Here is a 14,448-nt window from a genome sequence, read left to right on the forward strand (position 1 = left end):
GATGCATACTATCTATTATACAAGAAACTTTTCATCTGAAACATAATAGCTGTCTCTGTGTACTTTTCAGAAAATGTAGCAATTAAATTAACAATCACTTGGCAGTTTTCAGGTAAGACTATTTATCTTTAACTCTCTCTTCCCAGGAAAAGGAGCCCAAATTTAGAACTAATGAACATAAAAATATGCTTCCAAAACTTTTAACAAATACAATGTGATTTTGACACAACATTAACTAGGGCATGATACCAAACCTGGAGAACTGACAGAATCACAGAATGGTTAAGATTGGAAGGGACCTCTTGAGATCACCTGATCCAACCCCCTCTGCTCAAGCAACCTGCATGAGCAGGTTGCGCAGAACCATGTCCAGTCAGCTTTTGAATTCTTCACAGATGGAGACTCTACATACGGTCTTTCTGGGCAACCTGTTCCAGAGTTTGGTCACCCTTACGCTAAGAAGCATCTTCTTGTCTTCAGACTGAATTTCCTGTTTTTCAATTTGTCCCACTGCCTCTTGTCTTGTCAGAGGGCACTACTGTCTCCTCCTTCATTTCCTCCTGTCAGGTATCTATACACATTGATTAGATCCCCCTGAGAGCCTTCTCCTCTCTAGGCTAAACAGTTCCAGCTTTCTCAGCCTTTCCTCATAGGAGAGCTGCTCCAGTCTCTTAATCGTCTTTGTGGCCCTTTGCTGGACTTGCTCAAGTCAATCTGCATCTTTCCTGTGCTGGAGGACCCAGAACTGGACACAGAATTCCAGGTCAATTGTGAATATTGCATTTACTCTGCAAAATATGACAACTTTGCAATTAAATTTGTAATGGCTATTTACAGAGCAAATGAGGTTTCACAGGAAGCAAAATTCATGCCAGGGAAATTAATGTCATGAAGCAAAAAGACATCATTATGGCGTTCTCTTTGGATACTAAATGCCAAAGATGAAGGCAGACAGGGAAGCCAGAGGAAGCACAGGACTGAAGCCAACATAACTTCAGGGAATGAACAAGACAATAGCTATGATCATCGGACTCTAAGGTCTGGTTATTACTTCGAATCGGGAATGTTATTTCCTTCCTCTTGCTCTCCTTAGAGGAAGGTATTTATGAAGGAACAACTGTATTTTAATAGTGGTTAATGGTGAATGGAGTTTTCACTCAATGAACAAAGGTGATTAGAAGCAGGATTTAAAGAAACCAGATAGTATATGAGTTTTTCTTACAGATTTTTAAGATATATTCAAAAAAACCCAAACCAACCAAACAAAAAAACCAACCAACCAATAACCCAAACAAAAAACTTGCTCTTATTCATTAAGAATGGAAGAGTAAAAGTAGGTCTGAGTCCTTCTGTGAGGAGACAATGTCAGAACAAATGGTATTGGGTTATTTGTTTCAAGAAATAGTAGTAAACTGTTCAGATTAGGTGGGAAAAAAACCTCAAACCAAAGACTACTGGAGAACAAATTATCTTCATGCATAATTAGTAAATTGCAGTACACTTTCCTTATCAGTTAAAATAAATTTTAAAAATTTAATATAAATTTTTAAACTTTTACTATAAAGAGTGAAATAGAGAATAAAATTAGTTTCTGCTACTGAAAACACTGAAAGGAAAAACATTCTGATTAGCAAACAGGCATAAGAGTAACAAACGAGATAATAAGGTACACATAAGTGAAAAGCAACGCCAGCTTCAGTTGGCAGTAAATAGCAATGACATTGACTATCTATTTAAACATACAGTAAGCCAAAATACAATACCTGCTCAAAAGTTCAGTGATATTATCTGTCAGAGCAATTTTATTTAACAGCATACTGTGCTTCAGCTTGCTTTTTTTCTATTCATCACCAGTTTGAAGGATACTCAGCAGAAGAATAATATGTGATTCTGCAACAAACTGAGCTTGACTGCTTCCATGTATGTAACTCTGTAAAATAAAAATGAAGAACAACCCTCTTTAAAACAAAGAAATCCATTGAAAATGGCACAATTGGATATGTAAGAATCAAAATAAAACTTGTTTTGCAGAAAAATACAGACAGCAACAGCCACAATTTAACAGCACAGTTTATGCATGTATAGTGAAAAGGAGTGTTAGAAATAGTGTATTTAGGCAAAGCACAAGTATACAGTAAATGTAATGTTTCATAAACAAGTGCACTATGCTGGACTCTTTTTCACACTGCTTCTAGTGTGGAATAAAGAACATGCATTTATTTGCTCAGGAGAGGGAGGTGATGAAATCAAGGACATGCCTCAGCACAGTTTTTACAGAAGTGAAAACTGAACCTTGCCTTAAAAAAATCATTCTACTTTAGTCTTACTCAGATTGAGTGAAGTTTCCTCAAACAAAATCTACTCTGTGTTTCTCCAGGAAGGCACAAATGTGTCCATAAAAAATCCTAATTCATAAAATGCCTTGATTATACGGAATTGTAGTAAAAGCAATCACAGATGTTAATACTAAATGCAAACCTAACATAGTCTACTTTTTTCCCCTAAAATAATTATTCTTAATGGGCTCATTTTGTACCTCTATTATTAAGAACATATGGCATATTATTCAGTTGTTGTTGTGTTCATTGTTAACTAGCTATGATAGCAAAAAAGGAAGCAAAAATTTGAAGGGCTGCAAGCATGCACAAAATGAGGGAGATTCTCTCTTTTCATCTACTATAACCATTACAAACATTGAGTATATCTTGTCATACTATTCTATGTGAAATTAAATACATCCATGTTCTCAAAGTATTATTTTCATATATCCTTTTTAGGCATATATACAATTTTCGCCCCAATTAAATAGAAAGAAAAATGCTCACTCCTGTTAACGTAAAGAAAAAGGAAAATTTTTTCCCTCCTTATAGATTCAGGGTTTTGTTTGTTTATTTTTTTAAACTCGTATGCTTTGCTTTAATTCATTTTACTCTGAATAATTCTGCCTGAATACCAGCCTTGTCAAGATTCAGATTTGAAATAACCTGATACTTCAGCATATAAAAGAGCACCTTCATCCACACTGGTTAAATTCTGGTTGATGCACTGTCAAAACATGCAGTTTGTAAGATATTATAGAAGTTTTTACCCAGTAGATGATTATCTGTTGTTTTCAAAATTCAATTATATTGTGCTCATTCAAACAACCAATTCAAAGCTAAACCAGGCAAGAACTTCATGTATCTAAATATTCCATCTCTCAAAGACGACATCTTTTTTATTTAACAAGATAAAAACCACTGATCTCATAAGAATGTCTCATTGCAGTATGACATGATGATGAGCCAATCTGTATTTCCTGATTTTTTTCAGGGCCCACTAAAAATCTCACTAAGGCTATATGCATATATATATATATACACACACACACACACACACATATAAAACAAAGAAAGGAAATAGGAATATTACAGGTTAACAAAAACAATGATGAAGTTAAAATGCTTAATAGATTGTGTACTCTAACTCAGTTGTGACCACAAACTGCAAATATTGACCCTCCGTCATTATTTCTCATGCAGCTAAAGCAATACATATATACACATAGGCACACATATACACTTGCAGGATCTGGATTCAAGTGTGCCTAACAAATGGCGAACATCTATTTCTTCTTACAATCATAGTACCAGCTTACGATTACAAGACATACTGTATTTCTTAATACGATACAATAAGAACTGAAATTAAAACTGTGCATTTAAATATAATGCCTACTACTCTTTCTCTACACGCATTGTATAAAACCACACGTTGTATAAAAATGCACATTGGGAACTAAAGAAATGCATTTAACATTGAGACCACATTATTATAACTGATTAATAAAACTGGTTGTCACATGACTCTTAAGACTGTAAATGCCTTCTGTATTTGTAAAATGTTTAGATGAAAGTTAAGATTTTTATTGATGTGCTTTCTACTTTGTTACAGTAAATTACATTTCTTTTTATGGTAGCAATTTAATTCCTCATAAAACCATTGAAGGAACAGAATCCAAAGTATGTACACAAACACATACAAATGCAGAGACTACATAGAGAAATCATTCCTTTCCTCAAAATAGTTTACTAACAATTAATTGTGTAGCTTTCATCCTAATTGGGAGGAAGAGTCTTACCTCCAAAAAACCACAAAATCTTATGTTACCACTTCTGGTCACAGAAATCTGTTCCACACTGGGGAGGAATAATATTTTAGGTGCTAGTCATCATCACCCAGCATGGTAACTTTGTTTAAAAATATCACTAAAGTTTGTGTGACTTCTGGTTTCACTTGAAAATATCAAATAATTACAAATGTTTTTTTTAGTGAAACGAGACAGTTTCACAACTATCTAGCCATCAAACCCGTACATTAATGATGTTATTAAAAATGTCAGCAAATGTGCTCTCAATTCTGAAAATTTCAAGTATGATTTTTCATTAGTTATTCACACTTGAAAAACAGACTGAAAAATTCTCTCTCAATCTGAGGATGATTAGAGTTCACAACAGGCAAACTCAGTTTGCAGTGCTGTACATGTAGACTGCTTACAATGCGGAGTTGAAACACCACGAAGACTAAAAGCTATAAAAACTGAGTAGATTGTTTATGTTTTTTTAATAATATTCTGATTAAAAAAGACTTAAGTCCACCTGAGAAGGCAAGTTTTTATACATTCCAGCAGCTGTACGGTGATTTGATCTAATCTGCTAGCAGGGCTGGTATCGCAATGATATCACAAGGATATGGCTATTGGAAAGACATTCTCAGTCAGAAATCTTTGCCTCCCTGTTCCTTAAATTCCCAAAGTAATCAGTTTTATTGCGTGATGTAAAATATGTATATTCGTCTCAAGATTTTTTCATTTGAGGCTTTTCTAGGAGCTCTTTGAGAAGCTTTCAAGGTACAAAATGAATCATCAGACCAGTCTCTCAGAAGATTAAGTCCTTAATAAGCCCAAATCATGAAAACAAAGATATTCTCATTATTGCTATTAATTAAGTGATAGAGTCCTAGCTACCACCTGATATTCAGTATAAAGAAAAAAAACCATGGAGTAGATACAGTTTATTTGCAAATGCTGAAACTTGAACCAACCAAAACCAAACAAACCGAAACCTGAAACAAACAAAACCTGCCTGGAAGACCTGAATCAGAGACTGTAACTTGAAAACTAGCGGATGAATATGAATTTCTGGTTAAATGTCTCATAAGGATTCATGTTGTAACTATATTTCTTCAAATGTGAGTTGCTAAAGGCATAGCCTTGCTTGCAAGGAAGTGGAAGTTCTTTAATTTAGTTCTGGAAACATTATGTGTATATTAAAAAACTAGTAAGAGACAATTGTTAACTACTGCTCTGTCTCCAGAGAGGGGGCAGAAATGGATAAAAGCAAAGTGAGTAGCCACATTAAAGGAAAAAAACAAATCTCATCTTTATTTGAGAAGGCAAGAGATTTCAGTTTAACTTAGAGAGACAGTGTGCTAGTTGAAAGCCAGTTGGTTAAAATGTTAAATAAGGCAGATGTTTACTGTCCCATACAAACTTAAAAAAAAAATCATTTTAACTGTTAACTTCTTTGTTTTATCACAAATGTCCTTAGGTAGATTATTCTTTAAAGTTACCTAGTAACAAATCTGTATGTGATCAATAGGTTCCTCAAACGGCTTCCCCAGACATTGTTCTCCAAATACTCAAAATAGCAGCATGGTGCATCTCCTTCATAGCTGTGGGCGAGTCAGAGCAATGGTAGCGAAGAAGTGAAGAAAGTGAGAGACTGTTCCAGTGATGAAGAATAACCAAAATAATTTGCATTCAACTATATAATGTGAATCGCCTGAGTTTACAACAGTACCTCACCCCATTTCTAATGAGAAATGGATCATAACCCCTTCATGAAGGAATTACAGGGTGCGTTTTTTTCACAATGAATTTTCAAACCTATGTTCTAAACAACAGAAAATAATCAGAGTACAAGGTTTGAGAAGACAGAAAACCAGTACTTAATGCAAAAATGATGGCAAACCGCTTTTCTTGAAGACAGAATAGTGAGAACTGTGGGACATTTGTCCTTGTGTTTTTCCCTAGAGGAATGCGACAACACCATGAGGCTACTTGAAGCACAGATTATATTTGTATGGATACATATTTATGCAAATGTACCACACACAGCAGTTTTGTATGCTGCAACGGTCAATGACTCATCAAATTTTGAAATTCATAGCCATCTGTGGCTCATTCTTACTTAAACAGAATACATTTAAAGATCGTATGTTTTTAAGGAATTTTGACAAATTTGGTTTTCAACAGTTCGCGACCAGTTTTCTCCATACTTTTTTGTGGTTCCACAGCAGATTTTATTTGGGTAAGGTTCTTGAAATTATATCCATATAAACAAAACAAAGGATCTGGTCACATGTGAGGTTTCTTTATTTTCAGACTTCTTTCCCTCTATAAGAAGATTGCCGAATGATGTACACGCAAGGTGCATATTCTAATGAAATTTTATTTGAGATTACAAACTATTAAGGGACTGAGAAGTAAGATTTCTGGTTTTGCTATCTTTCCTACATTTTGACACTGAAACCATTTAATATCTGGAAGCTCTATGAAGTCTGGTTGCAAATGATCTAGGCAAATGCTTTAAATACACTTATGCATAAATCAGTACTTCCCTTTCATTTCAGAGGCATCAAGAGGGTGTGCCATATAAGATGCAAAGCTAAAGTCCATCAGAGAGATGCAACCGTGGTTGGAGCAGAAGAGCTGTGCAGCCACACAATGGATGCAACAGCAAATGCTACACGGGTAGGACTAATAGGGGGAACCAAAGCATGAGTGATCGACACTTTGAAAGACTGGTCCTTTTCCAACTTTAACATTCTCCTTTCTCAGGTCTGATTCCACAGAAGCGATTTGAATTCCTAACTGAAACAATCATGTCCCCAATTCAGGCCATTTTCTTTAGCAGTGACGAACAATTGTTCAATGCATGCAAATTTCTACAAAGCTGTGTTAAATATTTATCTACTACTCGTAAACTCGTTAAATATTTAGTGTTACTGAACTGCAGATGGCCCATGTATATAATCCCTCACTAGGATAGTCAAAGATAACAACAATGTAATACATTTTCAAATTTCCCTAAATACAGCATATGCTTGTGATTTCCCTTCAAGAGTGATAGCTGTCATGGTTCAGTAAAGTACTTGAGTTAAGTGTAATCTGTGCTTTTTGCTTCCTTTCAGTTAATGTAATGTAAATAAAACAGAAATGAAGTAAATGGAAATATGGCCTCTGTGAGTTATATGCTAATTCTTAAGGCAATACAATTAACTTGTGGAGCACCCAAGATCAAGACTGAAAGATGATTTCAGTTGCTCCAGTACTATTCTCTAAAATAAACATCGTGATGTTTATTTTTTATGACTATGTGAACAATGGATGCTGAGGCAGAGGGACTGGGTTAAACTGTTGCATTTGGTAATAGCATAGCATAGAAAGCTACTTCATGAAGTAGCTGGGTAACTAAGAAATAACTTGTCCTGTCTTTACAGGACACTCATCTAATAAAGTGTATTAGAAACCAATCAAAAGCAGACAATTTTAATAATAATTACCCTTTTTAGTGATAAGCTGAATTTGGATTTTATGCTGAAGAAACCTCCACATGTAGACTAGCCCTTGGAGGAGACAACAGGAGAAATTCAAGCTAATATATGTGGAAAGAGGTGAAGCAACACACTGGTTAACTGCCCCCAAAGACAGCGAGTTACGAATTCCACACAAATAAGACAAACACTATTAATTTGTCTTCCTTCACTACATTAACATTCAAGATGAAATTCATCAGAGAGAGGAACATTACAGAAGGCCATGGATTGTTTTATTACGATTCAGCCTTCAGAATGGTCTATTTCAATTAAAGTCCATCAATTTTGCCAACAACATATATTAGCTATAAGAATTTGTTCTTTTCTCTTAACTTAGAGGGGATAAAAAGAGAATCTCACAACATTTTTCATTACATCAGTGTTTTATATGTTTTCAAATTAGTTTCCAGGACTAGAATGACTTTCATCAGTGTTTAAGTGTTTAAGGAGCAAAAGTTCTAAAACATTTTCTCACAATACCACTTTACACACCTTATCATTGTAAGTGTGAATACAGAAAAGCATTAAATATGTTACGGAGAACAAATATTTCTTTCAGTAAAGCAAGCACTTCGAGACCAAACATCAAAGTATATTAATTTAATGTTTTATTGTGTGCTTTCATGATCATATTGATACTTCTCCAGACAAGTACTTTTTCCATGTTAACTACGTAACACTTCTTGCCCAGCAAGATTAGGCTAAAATTTTATGCAGCTCAAAAAACCCCTAGCTTTCAGACCCTTTACACTCTTAGACTTGTTTAAATACTATGTTTTCTAAAGAACAGCATAGCTTCACACAGCTTCACTTGAGGCAATCCTCTCCAAATATGCTGATTCGATTACTACACGGTAGAATCTATTCAGTTCATATGGGCAGATCGGAGTTTTAACTTGCTTAAGAACCCAATAGGGGACTTCATATGAAGTTATTAGCCTAGGCAGGTCTGTGAAAATCTGAAAATAGAAACCTAATGTAATTCCCTGTTTTCTTTCCATCATAGAAGATACTGTTATCTGCTGGAGATAGTACATGTACAGTAGCCTATTTTCCGTGCAGCAGCCAGCCCTCAAAAGCCCTTACCATGACCACTGATGTGAAAAACATGAGATGATGCTGTTTTGGACCCAAGTTGTTCACACGCGTGAGAATGGCTGCCAACTTGGAACATCTGTTAGCATATGGACACGATTTGCCAAAATAATTTTAAACCTTTTTTTAGACTGGGGATGTAGTATGGCTATGAGTTTATTTTAAATAACTTAAACAACACTGAAACTGATGAATTTATGTATGCTTCATATATAGTAATATAGGAAGCAACATCTCAAAAGCTAAAGAAATGAAAAATGTCTTGACTGCAGTTCATTTACTAAACAGCTCAGAAACCTCTGACTATTCTAATCACATATTTCCAACAGGATAATGTGCAAGTGTTTAATAGGCAAATTTATTTTATTGTAGGTATTCTTTCATTGTAGATACCCAGTTATAAAAGGGCATATCTACAAATGACGCTTCACTGCTTCCAAATTTAATGTAGTGTTAAACACAAAATAAATCTAAACTCACTGCTAACAGAAATCCTGAATTAATGAATTTGTGTTTCTGGAAAAATGAAGACCTTATATAACTATAGTACGAAATGTGCAGCCAGGTATTTGAGCCAGTAGTTCTTTCAGGGATCTTTGTTTTATTTAACAATGAAACAGAAACAGTTTAGCACTAACCCACTTGAAATTGACTCTTTTAGACAGTTATTAGCTCTACGAACAGCTACAATTCAAATATAAGCCAACAGATTGCCATTCTGGTGAAAATTTCATTTATTATATTCCCAGTAAACAAATGCTCTAAGCAATGTCTCTATATGAAATCCAATCCAGCTCAGTTACAAGTAAACAAGACCAGGACTAAGAAAACAGCTAAGGTGCACACACCAGTACATCCAACATGGTGAAGAACAGACAGTATTACTAAAGGTGGTGACTACGCACTTTTAGTGATTTTGTTCGGCTTAAATTCAACTACCTCACTGTAAAAAGTAGTAGGATAATCTAGAAAATCAGCATTAGACCCCGCAAATAAAACTCTGTGTATTTTACACCTGTCTCAGCATCCGTGGTGTAATACTGCAGGTGTTCAGACTCCCACTTACTGAACGTGAACATAAATATTAGCCACTTCTGAGGGCAAATTTTAATAGCTATGGATAAATTTTACCCTATTTAAGAAATCTGATGTTGATTTTTTTGTAATTTATATAATACCGATATGGTAATCTCATTCAGACTCCTTAATTCACTCATATATTAATTCAATGAATACGAATTACATCTTCCCTGAGCTCACTGCTGCGTTCACCATTGCCCCAAACCAAAACAGAGTCACGAGCCAGCAGGCAGTTTCCAGAGGCCTGGCTGACTGCAGCGGGCTGTGCCGGCTGCCCACCACAAAGTCCAGCTGGCACCGAGCATGGAACATGAGCTGGGTCCCCAGCCCTAGAGGAAAAGTGGAGAAATTGCTGCCTACTTTTGCAGACCAGCTGGCTGGAAAGGGGAGTTGGTATAATTTAAGATACAGGGTGTTTCAAAAAGATGGACCCAGTTTGAAATTACTATTATCTCTGCAGCCATGAATCACCCGTGAATGAAACTCTTGTAGTCTGTACAGCAAGTGAAGAGAACACAGAACATTTATAAAAAGGTTACTAAAACTTGATAACTCATTAAAATGTTTGTAAAGTTTTGTGTAGTTGTAAAATGCTGGGTCCATCTTTTTGAAACACCCTGTGGTACACAAATCCTAGTTTATGCTGCTGCTTTGGTTTTCCCTAGATGGTTTTTATAGCTCTACTGCATTATTTTGGGGTTGTCTTATGCAGGAACAGGAGCTGGACTTGATGATCCTTAGGGGTCCCTTCCAAATCAGGACATTCTATGATTTTATGATTTAGGATGTCTAGAAGGGCTATCAAGGGAATTAGTTAGTAGAGGTGATCTCTCAAATCCAGAAACTGTGAACACTACGCTCAGCTATACAGAGGCTTTGATACAACTGACTGAATAAGAATTTATTCTGAGGACTCATCCCACATTTATCAATTACTAAATAGTAAGAGGATACAGCAATCCTTCAATGATTACTTTGTGGGTTTCAGAAAAAAAACCAAAACTTAACCTCTCATTAGGAATAAAAACATTGCTACCGTTATAGTACTTAATTCCTAAATTACCCAATAGACTGGCATGCAACAAATGTCTTCACTCTTAGTGGGCATTATGACACACAGCACACACGTGAGAGACTTGAACAGAGATTAAGGTATGATTTCCAGGATCTCTGGAACAGCATTCTGATAGTTTCAGGAAGTTTACATGACACTGCTTGGCTTAGTTGCCTAAGGAAAGGAAATTTGTGCACGTGTGATACTTTTATTAACAATGTGACAACTTTTAAACCAACTTCAGAGGGCAAAAAAATCTGAGAAAACTGACATTCCTACACATTTCATCACAGCCAGACAATCAAACCAGTGATTTTAATGAAAGAAAAGCTGCAATTAAAGTTCAGCTGTTGATACTGGTTTTAGAGTACGGACTGCTTGCCTAACACATGGAATCCAAACCATGATACTTCTTCTAATTAGAAAACAGAAGAGATTTTGAGAAGTTTTTCATGAACAGCATTTCCCTAAATACATGAACGCATTGTTATTTTCTAACTCTAAAATACTCCTGCACTTTTTGCCCTCATTGTAACACTAAGTACAATATGGGATATATCTCATTGCTCATTTATCTTTTTTCCCCCATCTTTTTTAAAAAAAAAAAATAGGCAAAGGTAAAATATTCACCTAAATGGTGCCATGTGCCTACAATTACTTTCGAATAGGGATTAGGCAGCACTGACACAAGTCCAAACAATCAGATGGTTAAGTAACTTTTCCCCATGTCCAGCTGTAGGGTGAGAACTCTTCTTCCCCACCCCATCTCCTGAATCCTTTTGTCCAAAATAGTGTGGAAGCGTGATGATCTGCATACCACTGGTGGGCTGACAAATACTGGTTATGGCGTAACACAGGAAAGACAGCTACCATATAGGAGACTCAAAGAAAGTTTTCCATATAGAGATCATAGAATCATAGAATGTCCTGAGTTGGAAAGGACCCACAAGGATCATCGAGTCCAACTTCTGTCCCTGCATAGGACAACTCCACCATTCACACCACATGTCTGAGGGCGTTGTCCAGTCTCTTCTTGAATACTGTCAGGCTTGGAGCCGTGACTGCCTCCCTGGGGAGCCTGTTCCAGTGCTCCACCACACTCTGGGTGAAGAACCTTTTGCTAATGTCCAACCTAAACCTCCCCTGGCACATCTTCCTGCCATTCCCTCGGGTTCTGTCATTGGTCACTAAAGAGTTCAGCACCTGCCCTTCCTCCTCCCCTTGTGAGGAAGCTTTAGACCACGATGAGGTCTCCTCTCAGTCTCCTCCAGGCTGAACAAACCGAGTCACTTTAGCTGCTCCTCATACGGCTTCCTCTCCAAACCCTTCACCCACTTTGAGATGGAAGAGCTGAAATAGCAATGCAGCCGAGATCGTTTTGTTGCTGTTATTTAACTGTTATTTAAATTATGGATTAGAATCTAAGGCTAGTGAAGTGTCACATTATTGCAGATATCCAGGAAACATCTATACCTTTAAGTTTCCTTTTTTTTTTTTCCTGGGTCTGTAGTCACATTTTCTTTTGACAAAGAAATTACAACCATTTCAGATATAGCCTTCGCCATAACAACGTATACCTTTGGGTAATATTTATGAATTCAGAGATGTTTTTAATTTTTTAGTCAGGACCTACAATATTTTCTCTTTTGAAATCTCAAAGTGTTCTTTCAATTGGTTTCCAAGCTGTGAGGCCAAAAAGGTAGTTTGATCGGAATGCCAGTGCTAGAAGCAGAAGTGAAGAAAGAGATACTTTACTATGACACTAACTCCGAAAGAGACTTTGCTGAATTCAAACAGCAGTGAGAAACAGAAATAAAAAAGTTTACTTTGTAGCAGAAGGATGTGTAAATCCCAAATTATCCCAAAGCCACAATCCAATTACCAAAAATAGAAGAATGTGAAAATAATCCTATGTTTGATGCAGTTACCTACTCCAAACAAATTGGATGCTGCCCCTAATTCAGCCACACATAGTTTGGAGATATATATTAAGTTATTGTAACTACAGGTTTTGCATATGACTGCAAACTGCAAGTTCCATAGTAGGTTAAATCACGTTTTGGATTTGCAATAGCAGAGAAACTTGTCAAGTATAGTGGAAATACTTGTATATTTGGAATGCTGCTTTTTAAATGTTAATTAATTAGGAAGGTGACACATACTAAGCAGGCACGATCAGGCACGCAAAATTGAGCACGAAAAATTAGTCTATATGATTGAGTAGTTAGATAGACGCCAGAGAGGAAAAACCATGGTAGTCTTTCTTGCCAAAGTAATTTTTAGTACCATCTGAAGCACAGCCTATATATCAATTTATAAACCTTAACACTTACTTTAGAAAGAGGTATCTTAGTGAACACTGTATAAATTAAGAGATTAATGAATTTAAAAGTTTATTTATTAAGTACAACTGTGGTACTCTGGGCCCCTTTCAAATTACACTTTTTAGTAAAAACCACATTATTCTTGAAAGGAAGATTGACAGCTAGTTGACAAAACACAAACACAAGAAAATGAGGCTACGAGCTGCCATTAAAGGACAAGAAGTAGTATTTGTAGTAATGTATTTGCTTTCAGCTAGTTGTATTTCGGTGCGAGGAAGGGGAGGCGTTGGTAAGAAAAAGAAAATGATACCTGTGTGAAAAATATAACTGTTTCAAAAACTCTGAAGTTTTATCACAGTTTTATAACCAATTTTTTACTACATGTCATATAGCATATACAGTCACATATATACATGCATGTCCTAGGATTTTATATCCTCTGGGATTTTGTCATTATGTGACAGTTTGCCAGACTAAAACCTTAAAAATAAATATTCTTTATTAAAAACAATTTTATATACCAAAATATGCAAGCACATAACGTATCGAAATTTAAGTGAATAAAAAGAGGAAGTATATTTTCACTACAGCAAGAGTTTATTATTCTGTTCAGATTTAGGTGTAACTTATCATCTGTCATTATTATAAGACGATATCATTTCAATGATCTAAAGCTCGAAATACTGAAATTTTAAATTAATCACATTCTATCACTGCACAGCATTATATATTAACATTACTCTTGGGATAAAGAGAACATCTCATCAAATTTTTAAGAAAACAGAATTCAGGCTGGCATGCATTACTTGAGGGAAAGTTATTTACACTCCTCCTTTAATTCTTCTTTTTCCAAACCCTTTTTTTGTATTTAATCTCTCTTTTCTTGTCATTCCTCTACAAGCTAACTTATTAACTTCCATTATGATGGAAAACTCGAATCTACACTCAAATTTTCTCAATGGAAAAGAGGTATATGCTTGCTATCTTCTTCCCAGTACAATCTCTGTCATTTGGTCTTTGTTTCTGCTAACTAGCATTTAGGATTACAAAGAAACAGTCTTTTGGAGAAGGGGACTAAGCAAAAGGACAGGCGTTACATGACTGAACAAAAAACTCAACCAGAACTGAGTGCATAGAAAAAAGGGTCAAAAGCAATTCAAATCCAAGTTTTGCTGTACTGTTTTTAATCTTCATATCAATATTCTAGAATAAGCCTATATTTTTCAGAATTGTACAGCTGAGTTATTAAATTGTTGT

The 14,448-nt window shown here is 35.6% G+C and overlaps 1 protein-coding gene across 1 annotated transcript in view; it reads right to left on the reverse strand.

Annotated features, from left to right (window-relative positions):
- TUSC3 (tumor suppressor candidate 3) overlaps positions 1–14,448 on the reverse strand; it is an 86,782-nt gene that overhangs the window by 21,427 nt on the left and 50,907 nt on the right. Inside the window, exon 6 of the mRNA XM_065633881.1 lies at positions 1,867–1,930. Coding sequence (XP_065489953.1) covers positions 1,867–1,930 — 64 coding nt within the window. The remainder of the gene's footprint in view (positions 1–1,866; positions 1,931–14,448) is intronic.

Source organism: Caloenas nicobarica, chromosome 4, assembly GCF_036013445.1.
Source record: "Caloenas nicobarica isolate bCalNic1 chromosome 4, bCalNic1.hap1, whole genome shotgun sequence".
Classification (NCBI taxonomy): Eukaryota; Metazoa; Chordata; class Aves; order Columbiformes; family Columbidae; genus Caloenas; species Caloenas nicobarica.